This window comes from Dermacentor variabilis, unplaced genomic scaffold (assembly GCF_050947875.1).
Source record: "Dermacentor variabilis isolate Ectoservices unplaced genomic scaffold, ASM5094787v1 scaffold_14, whole genome shotgun sequence".
Classification (NCBI taxonomy): Eukaryota; Metazoa; Arthropoda; class Arachnida; order Ixodida; family Ixodidae; genus Dermacentor; species Dermacentor variabilis.
The window spans coordinates 17214924-17237787 of NW_027460302.1; the positions used below are offsets into that span (position 1 = coordinate 17214924).

At 47.7% G+C, this 22864-nt stretch overlaps 1 protein-coding gene across 2 annotated transcripts in view; it reads left to right on the forward strand.

Annotated features, from left to right (window-relative positions):
- The window catches only part of LOC142567688 (choline transporter-like 1), a 56729-nt gene that overhangs the window by 16082 nt on the left and 17783 nt on the right, over nucleotides 1-22864 (forward strand). Inside the window, exon 1 of one of the 2 annotated variants that reach the window (XM_075677858.1) lies at nucleotides 12069-12218. The exons of the other annotated variant lie outside the window; for it this stretch is intronic. Within the exon in view, the coding sequence (XP_075533973.1) occupies nucleotides 12216-12218 (3 nt within the window). The 5' untranslated portion in view covers nucleotides 12069-12215. Of the gene's footprint in view, nucleotides 1-12068; nucleotides 12219-22864 lie in introns of those variants that run through there. 2 annotated transcript variants of the gene reach the window in all.

Below are 22864 nucleotides of genomic sequence, written 5' to 3' on the forward strand. Positions count from 1 at the left end.
GACAAAAGTAAACATTCCGCGCCAGTAGTAACGTTGCCGCAGGCGCTCATAAGTCTTCAAAACGCCTGCGTGTGCACATTGTGGGTCAGTATGGAAAGACGCGCACATGTCGGAACGCAAAGTCTTAGGGATAACCAGGAGCCACTGGCGACCATCGGGCTGGTAGTTCCGTCGATACAAGAGTTTATCCCGGACAGCAAAATGGACAGCCTGGCGACGCAGGGAGCGGGAGATGGGAGATGCAGGCGAGCCAGAAAGGAGATCCAAAAGAGAGGCCACCCAAGGATCCTTGCGCTGTTCGGATGCGAACGTGTCGATGTCGACCGAGGATACCGCCTCAATGGTAGAGAGGGAGGCCGCGTCGGGAGGCAGCGGAGAGCGGGACAGAGCGTCAGCGTCAGTGTGCTTGCGACCGGAGCGGTATATGACCTGTATGTCGTATTCTTGAATGCGCAGAGCCCAGCGGGCAAGGCGTCCAGACGGGTCTTTTAAAAAGGATAACCAACAAAGGCCGTGATGGTCAGTAACCACATTGAAAGGCCTGCCGTATACATAGGGGCGAAACTTCCCGAGTGCCCAAACGATGGCCAGGCATTCTTTTTCCGTGGCGCTGTAATTGCGTTCCGCTTTGGTCAGGGCACGACTGGCGTAAGCAACGACGTACTCGGAATAGCCAGACTTGCGCTGCGCAAGGACAGCGCCAAGGCCAATACCACTGGCATCTGTATGCACTTCAGTTGGGGCGGTGGGGTCAAAGTGTCGCAGTATAGGCGGAGACGTCAGGAGACGGCGTAAGGTCACGAACGCGGTGTCGCATGCAGGAGACCAGGAGGATAGGTCGTTGGCGCCACTTAAGAGTTATGTCAGAGGTGATATTATCGAGTCAAAATTGCGAACAAAGCGCCTGAATTAATAACAGAGGCCGATGAAGGCGCGGAGGTCTTTGAGTGTCTTTGGTTTCGGAAATTCTGCCACGGCGCGAAGTTTTGATGGGTCGGGGCAAATGCCGTCTTGTGAGACGACGTGACCCACAATCATGAGCTTGCGCGCGGCGAACTGGCACTTTTTCAGGTTCAGTTGCAGGCTTGCGTTGGTCAAGGACGTCAACACTCTCCTAAGGCGAAGAAGATGCGTGCTGAAATCAGGGGCGAACACAACAACGATGTCGTCGAGATAGCACAAACACGTGCTCCATTTTAGGCCGCGCAAGATAGTGTCCATCATTCGTTCAAAGGTAGCAGGTGCATTGCATAGGCCAAATGGCATCACATTAAATTCGTATCAACCATCTGGCGTAATGAATGCAGTTTTAGGGCGATCAACTGCTGACATCGGGACCTGCCAGTAGCCCGAGCATAAATCCAACGAAGAGAAGAATTTAGCGCCTTGCAAGCTGTCCAGAGCGTCGTCAATGCGCGGTAGAGGGTATACGTCTTTGCGCGTTATCTTATTGAGACGGCGATAATCGACGCAGAACCGAATGGAACCATCTTTTTTTGTGGCAAGAACCACCGGTGATGCCCACGGGCTATTGGAAGGTCGAATGACGCCGCACTGAAGCATGTCGTCCACGTGCTCACTGATCACCTGACGCTCCTTGGCGGATACGCGGTACGGGCGCTGCCGCAATGGCGCGTTGGAGCCAGTGTCGATGTGGTGGCTGACGGTTGACGTGCGACCCAGAGTAGGCTGAGCGACATCAAAAGAAGAACGGAACTGGGCAAGCAGGTGAAGAAGCTGGGAGCGCTGCTCGGAAGTAAGGTCATCAGCAATGAAAGGTGTGAATAAGTCACCTGATGGCGGAGCAGAAGTGGAAAGTGCACAGAAGTCAGTGAGCTCTGTATACGAAGCGTCCGGCACGTCGGTTATAAACATGTCATCAAGAGGCTGAACATGGCCAAGTGCTTTACGGCAAAGAGCCGTCAGGGCTGTAGGAAGCGGATTGCAGACAACGATGGCGCTGAGTCCGGCTGAAATGTCAAGCGTGGCGAAAGGGAGGGGAACATCTTTTGCGGGTTATGAAGAGTTCCGAAGGAGTGAAGAGGACAGTGCCTCTAGAGACAGCGCCACAGAAGACGGGAACAACGGCAGACGAGTACGGCGGTATGGTGATGTCTTCCCGAAGGAGTAGCTTAGCGGGAAGAGATGTGGCGCCGACGAGGGGTACGTCACACAGAGGCGATAATTCGACTTCAGCACGTGCACAATTGATGACGGCGTTATTTCGCGAAAGAAAGTCCCACCCAAGTATCACGTCGTGAGAGCAGGACTGAAGAACCACAAACTCCACAATATAGAGAACGCCCTGAATAACAACTCTAGCTGTGCAAGCTGCTGAATGCTGCACTGGCTGGGCGCTTGCTGTGCGAAGAGAAAACCCAGAAAGTGGCGTCGTAACTTTTCGTAAGGCGCGAGAGAGGCGTTCGTTTAGGACAGACACGGCTGCTCCAGTATCAATTAGCGCAACGGTAGGGAGGCCGTCCACAGTTAGATCGACAACGTTCGAAGGCAACAATGGAGGACTTGTACAGATCGATGGCGACGCAGTTCTTGCCTCCTGAACTGCGGCGCTTAGTTTTCCTCTTGCGTGGGTGAAGGGTGCCGACGCAAGGGGGATAACGAGCGGCGACGCGGGGAAGGCGAACGACGTGGAAGGACCGGGCGCTCGGATGGTGGCCTGTTCGACTGCCGACTAAGATAAGTGTCTTGAAAAGGTTGCACGTCGGCGTAGGGAGGCGACTGCACCAACCCATCAGAGTGCAGCATGCAGCGGCGGCAGAGTCGTGCAACATGGCCGGGAGTACCGCAGGCATAACATATGGGCCTGTTGTCTTGTGTGCGCCAAGGATTAGCAAACGCAGGAGCAGGTCGATGAACGGGATGACGAACGGGTGGTAGCGGCCGTGGATGTAGCGCAACGAGTGGTTGACGAGGAGGCTGCGCGGCGACGGATGCGTAAGTAGGTGGCGCGGCGCCAGGGTACAGCTGATGCTGCATTGGTAGAGCCTCAGCAACTTGAGGCTGCGCGGCGACGGTTGCGTAGGTAAGTGGCGCGGCGACAGGGTACTGCTGATGCTGCATAGGTAGGGCCTCAGCAACTTGCTCTTCAATAACCCGCCGGAGCATAGGGGCGAGCTGTGTAGGAGGCTGTGAAGGCAGCGGCTGCTGTTGGGGTAGCTCAGCAAAGGGCATTAGAGAGAGCTGACGTGCAATTTCCTCCCGCACGAAAGCTTGGATTTGTGTGAGCAGGGGGGAGCGATCAGGGAGGACGGTCATGGAAGAGAGGGCCTCGTCAGCCACTGAGGGGCGCCTGGTCAAAGCGCGTTGCCTTCTCAACTCGTCGTAGCTTTGGCACAAGTTTATGAGCTCTGCTACGGTGCGCGGACTCTTGGCGATCAACATTTGAAAAATGTCATCGGCGATGCCCTTCAAAATGTGCCTTAATTTCTCATTTTCGGGCATAGAAGCATCCACACGTTTGCACAGGTCGAGAACCTCTTCGATGTAACAGGTGAATGTTTCACCAGGTTGTTGCGCTCGCTCTCGTAACCGCTGCTCGGCGCGCAACTTGTGGACGGCAGGGCGACCGAGAACTGCAGCGAAACTGGTCTTGAACGCGGACCAGGACTGAAAGTCGGCTTCGTGATTCTTAAACCACAGGTGAGCCACTCCCGCTAGGTAGAATATGACGGCATTTAACTTGGCGGTATCATCCCATCGATTGTGCAAGCTCACCCGTTCGTACGTAGCCAACCAGTCATTGATGTCCTGTTCGTCCGTACCGCTGAAAACCGCTGGATGGCATTGCTGGACAGCGCCAGAGCAGGCAACGGGGGGTGGCGGCGGCGTCGGCTGGCGAGAGTCAGGCATGACGGGAGGCAGAGTCCGATACCGGAGTTCCAGGGTGTAGATGTTCTAGAGTACCCCGCACCTTCCACCAATTGTAATGGGTGCACTGAACAGTTCCGATGGTAACGTCTCTTCGTAACCGAGGAGACAGGTGACGCAGAGCAGGAACAGCTGGTAGCCCGAACGGCTCACACTCGTGCCAAGCACTGGCGATCCGGCTGGCCCACTGGTAGCACAGCAGGCATGGAAGAGACGATCTGGCTGGCCTTGTTCCTGTGCTCTTCTTCTTCATTACATTTGCATCAGTGTTCCTTTGCTAGCTCTGTATTTGACTGTGTAAATATTTCCGTTGCAATATATCTTCAAGTTTTGTTACCTCCAACCTGCCTCCTGCTTCATCAACGCCGATAATCACCTTGAAGAGACTGGTCAACTTCAAGGAGAAAAGAACACAAAACTTAACTGGCGATAAAGGAATATATGCAACCCTTATATATAGCTTTCATTGATTACGAGAAAACGTTTGATTCAGTCGAAACCTCAGCAGTCATGGAGGCATTACGGTATCGAGGTGTAGACGAGCCGTATGTAAATATACTGAAAGATATCTATAGCGGCTCCACAGCCACCATAGTCCTTCATAAAGAAAGCCATAAAATCCCAGTAAAGAACGGTGTCAGGCAGGGAGATACGATCTTCCCAATGCCATTCACAGCATGTTTACAAAAGGTATTCAGAGACCTGGATTAGGAAGAATTAGGTATAAGTATTAATTGAGAATACCTTAGTAACTTGCAATTCGCTGATGATATTGCCTTGCTTAGTAACTCAGGGTACCAATTGCAATGCGTGGTCACTGACCTGGAGAGACAAAGCAGAAGGGTGGGTCTAAAATTAATCTGCAGAAAACTAAAGTAATGGTTAATAGTCTCGCAATAGAACAGCAGTTTACAATAGGTAGTGAGGCACTGGAATTGGTAAGGGAATACATCTACTTATGGTAGGTAGTGACCGTGGGTCCGGATCACGAGACAATTAAGCAGAACAATAAGAATGGGCTGGGGTGCGTTTGGCGGGGCACGTGTGGCAGGCATTCTCAGATCATGTACAGCAGGTTATCATTATCCCTAAAAAAAAAAAAAGTGTATAACAGCTGTGTCTTACCAGTACTTGCCCACAGGGCAGAAACCTCGAGGCTTTTGAAAAGGGTTCTACTTAAATTGAGGACAACGCAACGAGCTATGGAAAGAAGAATGATGGGCGTAACATTAAGGGATAAGAAAAGAGAAGATTGGGTGAGGGAAAGACACGCGAGTTAATGACATCTTAGTTGAAATCAAGAAAAAGAAACGGGCATGGGCAGGACATGTAATGAGGAGGGAAGATAACCGATGGTCATTAAGGGTTACGGACTGGATTCCAAGAGAAGGTAGCGTAGCAGGGGGCAGCAGAAAGTTAGGTGGGTGGATGAGATTAAGAAGTTTGCAGGGACAGCATGGCCACAATTCGCACATGACCGGGGTAGTTGGAGAAGTATGGGAAAGGCTTTTGCCCTGCAGTGGGTATAACCAGGGTGATGATGATGATGATAAAGGTTTTGATGAATCGGTCTCACTGCGTCCTCTGTGGTTATTCAGTGCTTGGTTAAGGGCATCCGACTGACCCTTGACATTAACGCAAAGCTGTCGTGGAACTCGGCCAAGAGCGCAAGAAGTCGTTCTCGCTCGTGTTGCGGTAATGTTTACATCAAGCACAGGTGCTGGGTCTTGTGCAGATGCTTCATTGAGTGCTGAAAAGCGGCCACAAACATCAGGGTCGTCGTAAAAATAGGCCATGGCCATGCCCTTTGTTAGGTGCCTTGGCTCTGTGCTAAAATTGTTTAAGAATAGGTTTCTGCGCCCTTCGGTGACATTTACGAAGCCTCGTGCAAGAGGTACCGTGAGTAAATAACAATGGGGTTACTTGGTGTGCAACTCCTTCGCTATCAAACGGTACGGTGCATGCCACCAAAACAAGGATACATGACCGAGGTGAGACGATTACTTCGTTTTCGATGAGGCGAAAGAAGTTGTATTGCGGCGATAAGCAGGGAGCTAAATCGGGACTCTTGTATAATGTAACTGAGCAGTCCGAGATGTTGATTATGGTGCCATATTCCTGTAGAAAATCCATGCCTATGATTAAATCTTTATAACATGTTAGAAGAATGAAGAAAGTGGCATGACTTTTTTGGGCTCGTGGCACAGCTCAGAAAGAGCAAAAAAGGGAGGTAGGGGTAATCAAAGGGAATGGAAAACACTCTGTTTTCCGTTCCCTTTGATTACCCCTACTTCCTTCCTTTTTTGCTCTTTCTGAGCTGCGCCACAAGCCCAAAAAAGTCATAACATACCAACTCGCCCAAACTGCGACGCTTTTGAGGAAAGTGGCCACGAAAGAAGAACCTGTGATGACGATTCTCGCAGTACAGCTTCCAGCAGGCATGAGCAGTTTGCCACCTGCAGTCCCAATATGGAGTCCCGTCCAGGGTATTTTCACTTTCTTAAGGCAATCGGCTAGACCTTGACTCATTATGAAACAATCAGCACCTGTGTCGGCTAGTGGTGTCATTTGCTGTCTGTCAATGGAAGCAATAAGATTTGCGCTCACAATTTCGTTGATGTCGGGGGTTTGTCGGTGTCATGGCATCCTGCAGCGGGGTCATTGGGGGTTTTTCATTGTCTTGTCGGCCTGCGACCTTACCCCAGAGGTCACCACCGTTAGTTTCCCTGGCGTGGGCGAGTCACCTTCTTCCTCGAAGGTCAGCAAAAGGATGTCCATTCGGTGAAGATGAATGAGCAGGGGACGTAGAACATGACCGTCAGCCAAAATCGGCCTGGGGATTAGGCAGAAAGTCCTTGTTCAGAGTGTGCGTTAACGCAGGGCCTTGAAAAGCAGCATCGTCACATCGTAGCATGTAGTCGTCACAGGTGTGTCGACCATCAGACCAGAATTGATAAGGTCGGATGAGGTCGTTTTTTTTTTTATTTGCGGAGGCCTCGAAGCCTCGTCTTGTGGCGGTGATCAGAATGCAGCTGACGGTGCCTGGCGGCGGGACGGATTTGGAACAATGGGTGGAAGTCTCAAAGTCTCCTCTGGTGGCGATGACCAAGGTAAGGCTCTCGGTGGCTGTTGGTGCGACCACATGGGCGTAACAGAGGAATGACGTCGGAGAGTGTCATCTTATGGGACAGTGCTCGTGACTACGATCATCTGCCGAGTACGCTTGCCTAATTTCATTACGGATGACTTCAGCAGCAGACGCCATGGGTGTGCTCACTGCCGGTGTCCAGATCTTCCAAAGTTCTTCGCAAAGAATCTCCCAATTTAGGTCACAGAGTCATTGCTAACGGTCGTTGCAGCAGCATTGATAATTGTGCTGGTGGGCAAGCAATCGTACTGCCTGCATTTGTATGCCTGATTGTGCTGCCTGTGCGTTCAATACCAATGGCTTTATAAAATCAGCCACAGTACTCGGGGGATTGCACACAAGTCCAATGAATAGTTCTTTGGTGCCATGCATAAGGTATCACAACTTCTTTTCCTCAGGCATGTGAGGGTCAGCTATATGACGCAGGCAGGTCATGTCCTCGGCAAATATTGGTACGGTTTAGTTTGGTGTCTGGATGTACAACTCAATTAGTTGCTGGGCACTGTCCCATCAATCGACACTCGCAGATGTTTCAGTGAGCTGGTGCTGGAAATCATTCCATGTAGTGACGTTGGTCTCATTGTTTTCAAGCCACGTGCGAGCACTACCGTCAAGGGCGAAATGCACGTTTTTGTTGAGCAGTCCACCCATTGACATTGACAACACGTTCGTACTGGTCAAGCCAGTCTTCAACGTCTTCATGTGCACCACCATGAAAGCAATTGGCAGCCAGTGGTTGCAGGAGGGTTACCAGGGACAGACTGTGAGTAGAGCTGTCTTGTGTAACTCGTGGAACCTGTGGTTGGCTGGCGGTCGCCATTGGCAGAGGTAGACAGCGCCCGGATGAACGTTTCTGTAGGGGGTGCAGCTCCAGAGCAAGGCCTAGCAACTGTTGACTGAAGCGAAGCGCAGGAGTTGTAATTGAAGACGGCTGGATGAACGTCTCCCAGGAGGAGTCCGGAGCATCAGGCAGGGTTGTGTACCCCGCAGCTCCAGCAGTCTCGCACTTCAAAACGAACAAGAGACAACACGTTGAGCAAAACGGTGGAACAGCCTGTTGCAAAACCACCAGAACAAAAATGTCTTCTTTGTCTCTGCATTACTATCCTCATTGTCGTCTGCATGTCTACATAAAGCATGTGCCAATATCAAATCACAGATGCACACATAAACAAAATAAACACATCTTGACCTAAGAATTGACAAAAAGCTAAGCTAGTTGGTAAGGATTCATTTTGCAAAAAAGAGGTGAGGCGTGCAGACAGGACACAAGAGTAGAGAAGTTTGTGTTCCCACTTTCGTGTTGTCCACTTCTCTACTCTTGTGTCCTGTCTGCACGCCTCACCTCTTTTTTGCAAAATCTTGACCTAGTAAGCCCCAAATGAATGAAGGCAAGATAGTAACCTAGCGTGATAAAAACATGGTATCAAGAAAGGTGGACAAGGTGTTTCCATGTTTTTATCACGCTAAGTTACTACTTCAATTATAGACGACCAACTAGCCCAACAATCTACTCTTCTAGAAGGCAAGGCGTTCCTCTGACATCTGCAGTGGCGAGACATTCTTGAAGGAGGGCCAAAAGAGGCTCTCTGTAGCTTTTGCAAGCTCTCTGAAGGGAAAATATGTATATATTTTAATGTAACACGGAGCGCAAGACTTGATCTTCTGGGCACAATCTGTCATTTCACTATTACCACTGTCTTATGAACACCTGGTGTAACCCAGTGAAAATACATAATTGTCAGTCAGCGTAATTTTTTGATGGCCGGCGTGCAGACAGCAGAGAGCACATGGAGACACATAATCTAACAGCAAAGGTATTCCTTTTGGATCTCTTTGCCCTGTATTTATGCGTTTTTCACTTTGTTTCTCACAAGTTTACTAAAAGGCACCGGGATGTATGTATTTTCTGAAGAGCAGAACAAACACAGTATTGGTGCTCACACTGTCCATGTTTTTTGTGTGGTTTGATTTTGTATGCACAATCAATCTTGCAAAGATTGACATCTGGTGTTGCTCAGGCAAATGGTCTACCATTGTTGTTATTCCAGATTTGCGAAATATTCCTGCTAACGTACAGTACAGTCCAGACTCTTGAAGAGGATTGTTTTTCTATATTCTCCTTTCCTTTCTGTTTTCATATCACAAGTTACAAATGCTCCAATCTTCTCTATTTACTTTCTTTTCATTAACACATGTGCGCCTAAACTTTGACAAGTAAATCTTAAGATATTGTTTGGTAAAAAGGCTGTCAGTGCCTTGAGAATGCAGTATCAGCAGTTTATTAATAGAACATTTATGTGTAACTGTTGGCTTTGAGCTGTCCTACATATAGGACACCAGGCAAATGCACTCCTTATTGGCGTGCTAGGATTTAAGCTATTTATTTTGAACTCTGGTGTCATTTTTCACAACGCACGGTAGTTTTCTTCTGACAGTGGGAACATATTGTTTGCCTATTGAGTAGAATCCCAAATTTATCCACCCGCTGTGGTTGCTCAGTGACTATGGTGTTGGGCTGCTGAGCACGAGGTCGCGGGATCGAATCCCGGCCACGGCGGCCGCATTTCGATGGGGGCAAAATGCGAAAACACCCGTGTGCTTAGATTTAGGTGCGCGTTAAAGAACCCCAGGTGGTCATAATTTCTGGAGTCCTCCACTACGGCGTGCCTCATAATCAGAAAGTGGTTTTGGCACGTAAAACCCCATAATTTTTTAAAAAAATTTATCCAATCAGGTAAATCAATTTTGTGCTTTCGGTTAATGCTGTTGGCTCTTTGAATGCAATCACTTATAGATATAAGCTTTCTGGTATATGGCTGCCATGAGCTTTTGAAGTGGGTGCAGGTCGGCTTTATCAATTCTTCAGCCGTGTGCTAGAATGCATTCACACGCGTAAGGAGTGTATGCAAGTAGCAAAGAATACTGCTTCTTGCTCATACAACAGTGCAATATATTGCAATGGTTCAGTGAAGTCTCTACACTCCACCCTTGTTAGATTATATCGGGTGATTATAAAAGCCACCGATTCTTGACCACGGCATTTGAGAACTTTTTATCCAATGTCTAATTATCAGGTGCTAGTGTTCCACAATCTGAGCGTTAGACACGACTGCAGTTGTACTGTAGCGTTTGCAGTGATAGACGATTGCATCAGAAGTACAATCAGCTTGGTAATCAAGACCTTGTACCCATAATTTTAAAATTACATCAAATTTTCACGAATACTGTATCAGTTTGTAGGAAAGATGCACAGAAGAGAGCACCTGAAAGCTCCTTATCCTATCTCATGTATAATCCAAGCATTGATTAACTTACAGGACATATTAGTTTGTGTGATGTGCAAGAAAAGTGGCCACTTTGTCTACGAAAAATTGTTTGAATGTATCTATTGCAGGCAGGGTTGCATCTTGACCGATTAGCGTGCCGCAGGACTAGGTGCTAGGAAAACATTCAGGTCATGCTTGCGCTTACTTGCTGCATACCTTTTCATATTTTACTGGTGGCTCAGGGATAAACATGTCATTGATACGAGCCGCCGCAGTTGTGTTAATGGCGTGATAAGTGACACGCTTCTGAGCTTCTGAGGCGCACAAAACGTGACGAGCCCTCTCAATCGGGGAACCAGCTGGCTGAAAGACGCAGGTTTACAGTGCTACCATATGTGCATGATGTCTCCCATAGGCTAAAGAAAATTGGTCAGCGTGCAGGCATCACAGTCGTTTTCTCAGCCCCGGAAAAATTGGCAGGGCTCTGTAAGCGTGTAAACGCGCCTAAATCGCATCACAGTTGTTGCTCTGCCGGGCACAGAAAACGTTTTGTGACGTGCGCAACAAATGTAGTCTACCGAATTCCCCTGTCTTGTTGGGACAGACAGGCAGGTGCTTAAACGATCGACTAAGTGAGCACTGTAACAACGTCCACAGCACTGTACAAGGCCACTTGGGCATCCATTGCCGGGACTGTGGCTGCGTGCCCCTCTTTGAAGATACTGAAGTTTTAGCGAGACACAACTCGCAGCTCACTCGGGAAATCGTGGAAGCTGATTTCATCAGAAAACTTGGTAGTATTTGCGTTAGTGCCCCCTCTACCGTGCTGACCCCTGGTGAAGTCGTGTATCTAAACAGATAGAAATGGTAATTTTTTTATTTTTTTATTTTTCTGGTGACCATGGGGGGGGGGGGGGGGGAGGGGCTCTTAGTTCAGTGACTTGCTGTTAGAACACCCCATGTGACTGCCTTTAATTTTCTGCGCATGCCCTTTCTTGTATGTATACACACGATGTGGCAACGCAACTAAATGTTGTTGGAAGTCAGCGCTGTGTATGTCGTCTTCGCAGTCCTTGTCTGTCGCGCTGTACGTTATTTTTCATCATGAATTACCAACTAGCTCAAGCAACCACCCGGGTACCTGCATGAGTGCAACCAGACAGAATTCTAGCTGCCGTCCAATAAAGTACTACGCAGCCTTCTTATCGCTTCTTGTTTTCTTGGATCCGCGAAATCACAGGCGTCATCACTGCCTTACAAAAATTTGCATCCTGCTTTACTTGGCAAATAGTTCATGCCCATAGCACATTCATGACTGCTTTCCTTGTCTGTTATATTAATGCAGTGTACTTTCAAGTGGAATAATGGAGTCTGTTGAGTGCACCTCATCACAAGTGTCTGTGTGTTTGAAAATTATCTTCAGCCTGGGGTGGGGGGGGGGATTTGCTTGCAATAGCCTTATCAAAATATATTGGCCCTCCTAAATGGACCAAGAGAATTCCTGATTACGTTAGTTGATTTTCGGTAGGATGTTTGGCCCACCGATTACTATAGGTTCTCGAAACTTAACTCAATCTGCCTAGTGGCCTACATATGTGGGCAAGACGGCAGGAGACCTGCAACCATGCTTAACAGACATGTGTTTGTTCTCATGCAGTTATTCAGCAGCTTGATCAGACACACACCTGCAGTCTGCTGCCCAGAAACCTGCGACGTCATTGGTCTCCAGACGGCGTCGCCAACAGTTGCCATGCCACTTTCCATGTGATGTCACACTGCCAGGTCTACTTGTACCTAGTCCTAACAGACTGGTCCTTATGTGGGCAAGACGGCAGCAGGCCTGCAATCAAGCTTAACAGACATGTTTTTCTTCTTGTGCAGTTATTCAGCGGCTGGATTGGACATATACTATGGTAATACCATAATTCCTATGGTATTAGGGTATTACTAAAAGTTAGATGTTACTTTGACTTGTCTACTTTGATCATTTGATGTTATGCATTCACAGTCATCTAAATTATTGTATTGCTCCCTGGGGTCAAACATATCATTACCACCTTTCTTCCCTCCTACATGTACAGAATCGAGCCATTCACATTCTCGCCTGGAGCAGCTGACGTTCACATGTTACTGATCTGTACCGGGAACTGCACATACTGAATATTGACAATCTAATCAAATTTAATGTCTGCACATTTGCTTATCAAGCAGTTAAAAACCATAACCTTCTCAAATTTGTTCTTATCCGACACCTTACTAATTCAAATATTACGTGCTTTTCCTCCAATAACAATTTTATACTCCCTAAGGTACGAACTTACTGTGGTTCACAAAGAGTAGCATTTGTTTTAATCAAACTTTGGAATTCTTTGCCTTTTAACATTAAGTGTGCCTTTTCTACATCGTCATTCAAGTATCAGTTTCGCAATTTCATGTTTAACCTGTAGCACTGTTTATTGAATATGTCTTTTAAAACACAACTTCAACTCTGTCGTTCTTAATACTGTTTGCTTCATTTCCTACTTCAGCTTAAGCCTTCTCCCTATAATTTTATATTTTCCATTGTACTATTCTTTTGCCTCATTATGTATTTGCATTTTTGTATTTTTATAATTCGCAGCTTTCTTTTGTCAAGTAGTACTGGTGTTTCTTTAACTTCATAAAAGGTCCCCCTACAGTGGTTTACACTATGGGACCTTTTTCTGTACTAAATATCAATATTTTTGTATCTGCACTAAGTATTAAATAAACTTCAAACTTCAAACCAACGTCATTTTTTGAACCACTTGACGCCGACTCATATCATGAGAAGCCAACAAACAAGGACACCAAGAAAAACATAGGGGAAATTACTTGTGCTTCTGAATTGAATTAAAGAAATGATAAATTAATGGCAATGAAAGAGGATGAAAAAACTTGCCGCAGGTGAGGAATGATCCCACGTGTTTGCATTACGATGCATAATGCGAAGACGTGGGATCATTCCTCACCTGCAGCAAGTTTTTTCATCCGCTTTCATTGCCATTATTTTAACATTTCTTTAATTAAATTCGGAAGTACAAGTAATTTCCCCTATGTTTTCCTTGGTGTCCTTGTTTGTTGGCGTCTCATGACACGATTAATAAAAATCGGGCCTCTCGGTTAACCCCCTTTCCTCTCGTTCTTACATGACGCCGACTCAGAAATTCTTCAAGATAGCAATGAATCTGTCGTCGTAGCAACCTGCGATGTCACTTGTGTTTGGTGACATTGCTGGAAAGGCGGACACCAGACACCGATGCATGACATCACCAACAGTTTCCATGCCACTTTCCATGTGACGTCACACTGCCCGGTCTACTTATACCCAGCAATAACAGACTGGTCCTTCAGTGGCCAAGACGGTAGCAGGCTTGCTGTCTTGCCCAATGTTACTTCCCCAATGTTGCCGAAGTAACGATGTTTGTCTTTTGCTGCTGTCTTGCCCAGACAGGATGAAAAGTGTATTTTTGAGTTGTCTATAATTTTTTGCTGACCTACTCCTTCAGTGCGGCAGCATAGAGCGAAATCCAGGGCCTAGTTGTTCAGTTATAGATGATGAACGCTCGGCTACTAAAGTTGCCAATACATCAATAAGTGACCACGACTTTTTCCTCAGTGTTCTTGAAGGCCAGAAAGAAATCGTTTGCCGTCTGAACAAATTCATTGCTGCACAAAATTCGCTGACTGACACGTTAGCACAATGCAAAACCAGGCCTGATTCTCTCGAGTCGCCCTTTACTCACTTATCAGCTACTCACAAGAAAGTCACGGCTGTGGAAACTTTAGTACAATGAATTGATAAGATTGTTGCCACTATCGCAGAAAAAGTTGACGGACTTGAAAACCGTAGCCGTCGAGACAATATTGTCATTCATGGCCTCGAGGAACTAGAACATGAAAGCCTGGGAACACTTTTCGACACATTAACCAGAGACTTTTTACAAGGTAAACAATGTAACAATTCAGCGAGCGGAAAGATGTCACAGGCTTGGAGGGGAATCTACAAAAAAAATTTGACCGGTTTTAAAGCTTAATGATTACTGCGAAAGGGTTTTAATCTTTAGGAACTGTTCAAAGCTGAAGGGATATGACCAGTATGTTGCAGAAGATTTATCACAAAAAGTACATGCTATTAGAAAAAAATTTTGCGATATCACTGCAAGCAACAGGAACCGTAATAAATGCGTCAAACTTGTATTTTATAATATATCGGTGAATGGAAAGCTTTACACTTGGAATGACAAAAAACAAAAGGGAGCAGCCATTCTAAAGCGTGTACTGCCATGACAAGGGCAAAGCACCGACCCATTGAAGCTCTTGAATGTTAACTGTCGCAGTATTGTAAATAAAACTGCAGATTTGGAATACTTTATTTCCATTGATGACCTGGACATTGTAGCACTTACCGAAAGCTGGCTCCACGACGGGATATGTGACAGTGAATTTGTGCCTCCTGATTTTGAAGTTTATCGTCGGGATCGCAAAAATAGTGGCAGCAGCGCTGAGCTGGCTGTTTAAAAAAAAACTGAAAGTTGTGTGCGTGAATGGCCCAGCTAGCCTCGAAGGTTTGTTTTGCAAGATTTTCTGTGATCAACACTGTGTTATAGTACATGTTTACAGACCACCAGGTTTCAATTTATAACTGCTAGAGCATTTGAAAAACTACATTATGTACAGTGCAAACGCTAATACCAAGATTGTTTTGTGTGGCAATTTTAATCTTCTGGCTATTGATCGGCCTACATTTTCAGCTGGTAATAGTGATGTTGCTAATATGAAAGAGCTCATTGACATTTTGCTTTGATTTAAACTAGCTGGTCAAAGATTACATGCGCATTCAAGGTACCATTTAGTCACTTCTGGATCTTGTCTTTGTATGTAGCAACATCCCAGTAAAATCCAGTGCATTGTTGTTGTTGGTATTTCAGATCATTAAGCTGTCAGTTCTATTTAGTTCCATTACACGAACAAAGTCAACTAATGTAAACTGCGTGCCAGGTTTTTCTTCTGCTGATGTTAGTATTATAGATAAATTGGAGCTATCTTTGGTGAACTTTTAAATAGTGCTAGTAACGATTGCGATGATGTAAATTTGATGAATTTGAGTTCAAGAACGCTGTGCATGCTCGTATTCATCTATTTGTGCCACTTAGGAAAACTAGTGCTTCTAATCTATGGATCACGAAAAATGTTATCCATTAAAAAAATTTAACCGCCTTAAAAAAAAAAGAAAGAAGAAATGCAACACCTGAAGCCTATGCGATGAAATTAGGCTCTTGTCCTCAAAACTAAAAACTAAAACTTATCAAGAACTGGACTCTTTGTATAATGTTAACCTAAGTAGGTTAATGAAGGAATCACCTGCTAAGTTTTCCAGATTCATGATGCTACGGAACAGCCGCCACAGTGTGGCTGCACTAAGGAGAAAGAAGACGACGTGGCCCTGCTTGATATAGCGTCGCCATCTTTGCCACCATTGGTCTGCATGTAAATATATTGTAAATAGACTTGTACGTCAGCTACACGTAACATTAATTTGGAAGAGGGGGACGTTCCCCGTACCCGTCATGGAGCTTCGCAGCAGTCGCAACAGCGACAGTGCAACTTTGGCTCCTGCTGGCGGCACTTCATCCACGCAACCGTCTCCGCCTGCAGCCCCGACCTACGTCGCCGTTTCCCACCCTCGGGATCCTGGTGTTTTCAACGGAGTTGGCAGTCCTGATGTTGACGACTGGCTCCGCTTATACAAACGTGTCAGCACCAGTCACAGGTGGGATTCGACTATTATGCTTGCGAATGTTCTTTTCTACCTCGACGGAGCTCCACTTGCATGGTTCCAGAGTCACGAAGAGGAGATCTCAAACTGGGATCTCTTCAAAGAGAAGCTCTGCGACCTCTTTGGCAATCCCTTCGGTCGTCAAGTCAATGCCAAGAAAGCCCTTGCCACACGTGTACAGACGTCGACCGAGTCCTACGTGTCCTACATTCTTGACGTCTTGGCCCTTTGTGCCAAGTGTTACGTTTCGCCTCCGATGTGTGGTATAGCCGGCGCGGATGCAACGGACGCCGGGGCTTCGTTCACAGCGGCGGACATTTTGGCCAGTTCAGCGCTGCCGCAACGCTTCCTGCCAAGTGCGTCCAGGCATGTTTCAATGCCACGTGTCTTCGTGTGTGTGTGTGCATGTTGGTGCCCACGCTTGTCAAAGCGTGGCAGCCGGGGAGAGAAGCTCCCCAACTGTGAAGCGAGGAGGTCTGACCGGCGCCGGCCTGGCGGATGCGTCCCTTCTTGTCTCAACGTGTCCGTGCGCCGCCGTCACGGGCGCTTCTCCCAAGCCGTTCCTTCTTGCCCTTGACTCGAGAGTATAAAAGCAGCTGCCCCCGGACGCCAAGAGAGAGGCTTCGAATTCTTCCGTCGCGTAACGTGCTCTCCTGTCTCTCCAGTTCGGTCGACCTGACCGGCCGCTCTTTTGCGATGCTATAATAAAAAAAGTTGTTCTGTTAGCAGTCGACTCATCCTTTGCCAGGACCTTCGGATGCTTCCAGCTGTGCCCCAGGCCGCCAGGCCAACGCTACCCTTGGGGCTTGCGACCCAGATGCAACACTAGGCTGACCCGACCATGTCTGAGGACGATAAGGTTAATCACGTCCTCAAAGGCATTGCTGACGACGCCTTCAATTTACTGGTGTTTACCTGCGTCACCAGCATCGATACAATCCTCAAGGAGTGCCGCCGTCTTGAGCATGCTAAAAGCCGCCGGGTATCCCAGCATATCACGCGACTTCCCAACACAGCTGCTATGTCATCCTGGGATGACCTCTTCCACCAGCCATCGCGATGTGACAACTTGACCCGCATCATTCGTCGTGAGGTCGAAGCGGCACAACCGGCGGCCCCTTCATTCCCGTCACCTGATCATTCTCCGGTGACAATCTCCTTTATCCAGGCCGTCGTCTGTCAAGAGTTGTCCAATGTCGGCCTGCAATCCATTCGTTCCTTAGGCTCGGAAGCTCCTTCTCCATGCACGTCCCCCTTTGCCCTTCTTACTCCTCTTATGGACAGCGCAACCCCTCCGAATGGTGAACCATGGACGACAAGCCGATCTGTTTTGACTGCCGATGCATAGGACATGTCGCTCGCCACTGCCGCAGCCGCTGGACTTCTCCCGTGCGCTATTCTCCTGATTACCACCCTCGCCCCTCTAGCGCGTCCTTTCCCTTCGCCCCTTCTATGACCGCTCCATCATCTGACCCTACGACACCTTTGATACGACGCCGCTACTCCCGCTCGCCTTCTCCCTCGCATCGTCAATCTCGTTTGCCCCCGTCACGCCGTGCTCCTTCTCCGACCTACTCGCCGCCCCCCCGACCGGAAAACTAGACAGTGCAGCTTCTGGAGGTGAAGCTGCAATGACGAAATTGGCACGAAATCCTCGCGTCACTTTACCCACGAACAAGAATCTTTTGGACGTTCTCGTCAACAATGTTCCTGTGTGCGCATTGATTGACACCGGGGTGCATGTGTCCATTATGAGTGCTGCTCTTTGCCGTCGGCTCAAGAAAGTTCTGACGCCCGGGCCGGACCGAGTTGTACAAGTCGCCGATGGAGGGACTGTCGCTATTGTTGGCATGTGCTCTGCCCGCCTCACCATTGCTGAGAGACAAACCGTCGTTCTCTTCACAGTCATCTAGCATTGCCCTCATGTACTCATTCTCGGTCTGGATTTCCTTGCCAATCATCCTGCCCTCATTGACTGTTCGGCCGGCTCACTTCACCTTGACTTGCCTTTTCTTGCCAACCATGTGGGCCCGCCTCCAAGCCGTTTGAGCTGCATGGATTTTATTTGTCTACCGCCTCAACCTGTGACGCACGTCAACTTGTTGTCCTCACCAGCTGTACCTGACGGTAATTACATGGTACCAATTCCAGCAGTTATACTTACACATTTATGTTACCGTGCCACAGACTGTGCTGACAATTACTAGTAACCGCAGCTGCCTTCCCCTTGTCAATTTCACGCTAACCGCGCAAGTTATGCCTCAGGGGATTTCATTGGCTTTAGTTAGCGCTTTGCAGGATGGTGAGATTGAGCCATTCACAGTGGAAGATCGTCACAGCTCAGCCCATACTGTGACGTCATCACACGGTACTGACGTCGACAGAAGATGGTTTCCTCTGACCTTACACCTGTTCAAGCTGAAGCTCTTTGCCACGTTCTTGAAGGCTATCGCGACATTTTTGACTTTGACAATCGACCCTTAGGTCAAACGTCCGTCGTGACCCATCGCATAAACACTGGCGATGCGAACCCTATTCACTGACATCCATTTGTTTCTGCGTCCGAACGAGCTGTTATCCAACAGGAAATCAAAAAGATGCTTGCAAAGGACATTATAGAGCCTTCTTGTGGGCTTCTCCCGTCGTACTTGTCAAAAAGAAGGATGGCATGTGGCATTCTTGTGTAGATTATTGACACCTGAACAAAATCACAAAAAAGGACGTGTACCCTCTGTCACGTATTGATGACGCTCTCGACTGCCTGTACGGTGCCACCTATTTTTCTTCTATCGATTTATGGTCCGGCTACTGGCAGATATCCGTCGATGACATGGACCGAGAGAAGACTGCATTTATTACCCCTGACGGCCTTTATCAGTTCAAGGTGATGCCTTTCGGTCTCTGTAACGCGCCCGCTACATTCGAACGAATGATGCACTCTTTGCTCCTGGGGTTCAAGTGGACGACGCCATTGTTTATTGACCCACATTTGCCACGCATCTAGACCGTCTTTCAGCGATTCTTGCCGTGTTCCGCCGCGCCGGTCTCCAGTTGAACTCGTCAAAATGTCACTTCGCTCGCCGTTAAATCACCGTCCTTGGACACCTCGTGGATGCCAGAGCCGTGCGACCTGATCCGGACAAAATTCGCGCCATTACGAACTTTCCTGTTCCGAAGTCTACCAAGGAAGTTCGTAGTTTCGTAGGGCTGTGCTCTTATTTCCAATGCTTTGTGAAGGATTTTGCTACCATTGCACGTCCCTTACCGACCTCTTGAAGAAAGACGCCCTATTTTCTTGGAGACCTGACCATGCCGCATCTTTTTCGCAGCTCACTACTCTCCTTACCACGCCTCCGATTCTGGCCCACTTTGACCTGTCTGCCTCAATGGAAGTACGAACTGATGCCAGTGGTCACGGCATAGGAGCAGTGTTAGCACAACACCAGCATGGACATGATCGCATTATAGCCTATGCCAGCCAACTTCTATCACCCGCCGAGCGCAATTATTCAATCGCAGAGCGCAAGTGCCTCGCTCTTGTGTGGGCTGTTGCCAAGTTTCAAGTATGGACGCCCCTTCTTGGTCATTACTGATCACCACGCGCTCTGCTGGCTATCCTCGCTCAAGGACCCCACGGGACGACTAGCTCTCTAGGCGTTATGCCTGCAACAATATACCTTCTCCGTGGTATACGAGACGGGACGCTTGCACCAGGGTGCCGATTGTTTGTCCCGCTACCCCGTCGACGACCCGGCTGATGCGGACACCATCGCTTGCGTTTTCTCTGTGTCCCAGTTGTTTGAAATCGGCAACAAGCAACGCCGCGATCCTTCATTATGATCCCTCATCGACCATCTGGAGTCAACGCCTGGTGACGCCTCTCTCCGGTTGTTTCTCCTTAAGGAGGGGACACTATACTGCCGCAATCTCGATCCACATGGCCTTGACCTCCTGCTCGTAATTCCATCACACCTGCGTTCGACTGTCCTCCAACAACTTCATGACGCTCCCATGGCTGGACACTTGAGCGTCTTGTGCATGTACGGCCATGTACGCCGTCGATTTTTTTGGCCGGGTCTCGCCCGCTCCGTGCGGCGCTACATTGCCGCTTGTGAGCCCTGTCAGTGCCGGAGAAGCCCTCCGCACCTCCAGCTGGATGTCTCCAGTCGATCGACATCCCACCGGAACCCTTTTTCCGTGTTGATCTAGACCTTCTTGGACCGTTTCCTCTCTCGGGCTCCGGAAATAAATGGGTCGCCGTCGCTACTGATTATGCTACACGGTACACAATCACCAGAGCCCTCCTGACAAGTTGTGCTACTGACAGCGCTGACTTTCTGCTCTATGACATCATTTTAGTGCACGGTGCTCTGCGCCAATTACTCACTGACCGTGGCCGCAGCTTTCTGTCGGTAGTCGTTGAGGACATCCTCCGCTCCTGCTCGACTAAGCACAAGTTCAGCACGTCCTACCACCCACAGACCAACGGCCTCACGGAGCGCCTCAACCGGACCATCACCGACATGCTATCCAAGTACGTCGCGACCGACCACCACGACTGGGATCTTCACTTACCACTTGTGACGTTCGCGTATAATTCATCGTGTCACGACATCGCCAGCTATTCACCATTCTATCTCCTATATGGCTGAGGTCCCGCGTTGCCCTTAGACACTTTGTTGCCCTCGGCCACACGTTCAGCCACTGAATACGCCCGCGATGCGATCACACACGCTGACCACGCGCGCCAGCTCGCCCGCACCTGTCTCGACGCCTCACAGGAGCATGAGAGACGCCTCTTTGATTGCCACCATCGCGACGTACAATTTACTCCAGGTTCTCTAGTGCTTCTCTGGTCACCCATTCGACGTGTGGGCCTTTCCGAAAAGCTGCTGTCGCGCTACACTGGCCCATACCGTGTGGTGCGACAAGTGATCGATGTCCTGTATGAAGTCATCCCCGCCAACCTCTCAGCGGCATCGTCGGCTGCAAGTGACATTGTTCACGTGGCGAGACTAAAGCCATATCACACACCTTTCGCCGCAGATGTGTAGATTAAGCACCGGGGACGGTGCTTCTACTGCCGGGGGTGATGTTACAGAACAGCCGCCACAGTGGGGCTGCACTGAGGAGAAGGAAGACGACGTGGCCCTGCTTGATATAGCGTCGCCATCTTTGCCACCATTGGTCTACATGTAAATATGTTGTAAATAGACTTGTACATCAGCTAAACGTAACAATATCACCGAGAACATCTCATGCTGACACCTTTGTGATAACCAGTCGCTTAATGCTGATGAAACAGGAATCTCAGATGCATTCACTGATCATTTCAAATCAGTGTTCACATGCCATAACTCTTGCACACCTTGTTTTGCTGAATGTGAAATCCTGCTTGCCATTGATGATGTGGAAATTATTGAACCAGGTGTATTTAATGTTTTGTTGAATTTAGATGAGAGAAAATTTCCTAGACCAGATGAAATACCCAATGCCTTTTTAATGAGGTATGCTGATTAGTCGTCTACATTTCTGACAGTTATCTGAACTGCATCCCTGTTATCAGGTGCATTGCCGGACGACTGAAAACTGGCCAAAATAAATCCGTTATTTAAAAATGAAAGCATAGAACTGATTACAACTTATCGGCCCGTAGCCCTAACCTGTTCCTGCTGTAAGTTACTGGAGCACATCATTCATAAACATGTTACTGTATTTCCTGATTTTCTATTCTTTTACCAGCTCGGCATGGTTTTAGTGGGGTTTCTCGACCATGACCCAACTTGTTGAAGAAATTCATGATTTTGCCTCAACTATAAATGACCAAAGTCAAATAGACCCAGTGTTCTTAGACTTAGCCAAAGCGTTGGATGAGATTTCCCACTCAAAACTACAAATTAAACTTATACCAAAATATAATCTTCTTTGTAACTGGCTTCGAGCATACCGGTCCTCTCAGCACCAATATGTCGTTTGCAGAGAGCTTCCATCTTAATTCTTGTCGGTTGAATCAGGTACCCCAGGGTTCCGTACTGGGCCCTTGCCTTTTCTGCTTTATATAGATGACATTGTTGATAGTTGTAATGCGAAACTCCGGTTGTGTGCCGATGACTGTATGCTGTATTTTGTTATAAATTCGCATGATGGTCAAGTTAAACTGAATGTTGAACTCAATTGCCCATTAAGATAGTGTGTGAATTATGCTTAAAGCGTTGTTTTGACCATTACAAATAAGAAGCACCCATTGATTTTTGATTATTCAAGTGATAGTAACCAACTTCTAGTTTCTGAATTCAAATATTTAGGTTGGCACATAACTCATGGTCTGCATTGGGACTGTCACATTAACTACATTGCTAACAATGCCATGACAAAATTACATTATTTGAAGCGATCTCTTCACAATTCTTCTAAGCACGCTAAACTTTTAGCATACAAGTCTCTTGTTTTACCTCTCTTTGAATGTGGCAATATAATATGGGATCCATTTACTTCTGTTAATATCAATAAATTAGAATGGATACAAAAGAAAGCAGTCAGGTTCATCTTCAATCAGTACGGCATTACGTCTATTACTGAATTAAGGACTAGAGCAGGTTTGAAGCCATTATCAGACAGTAATAAGATAGCGTGCTTGCGTTTCTTGTTTGAAGTTGTTAAAGGCATATTAAAAAGAAACACTCATGAGTAAGTCGCAAATTCTTTTGATTATGCTACAAGACGCAGAAATTATCTTACTTTGCTTCCTTTTCAAACAACAAG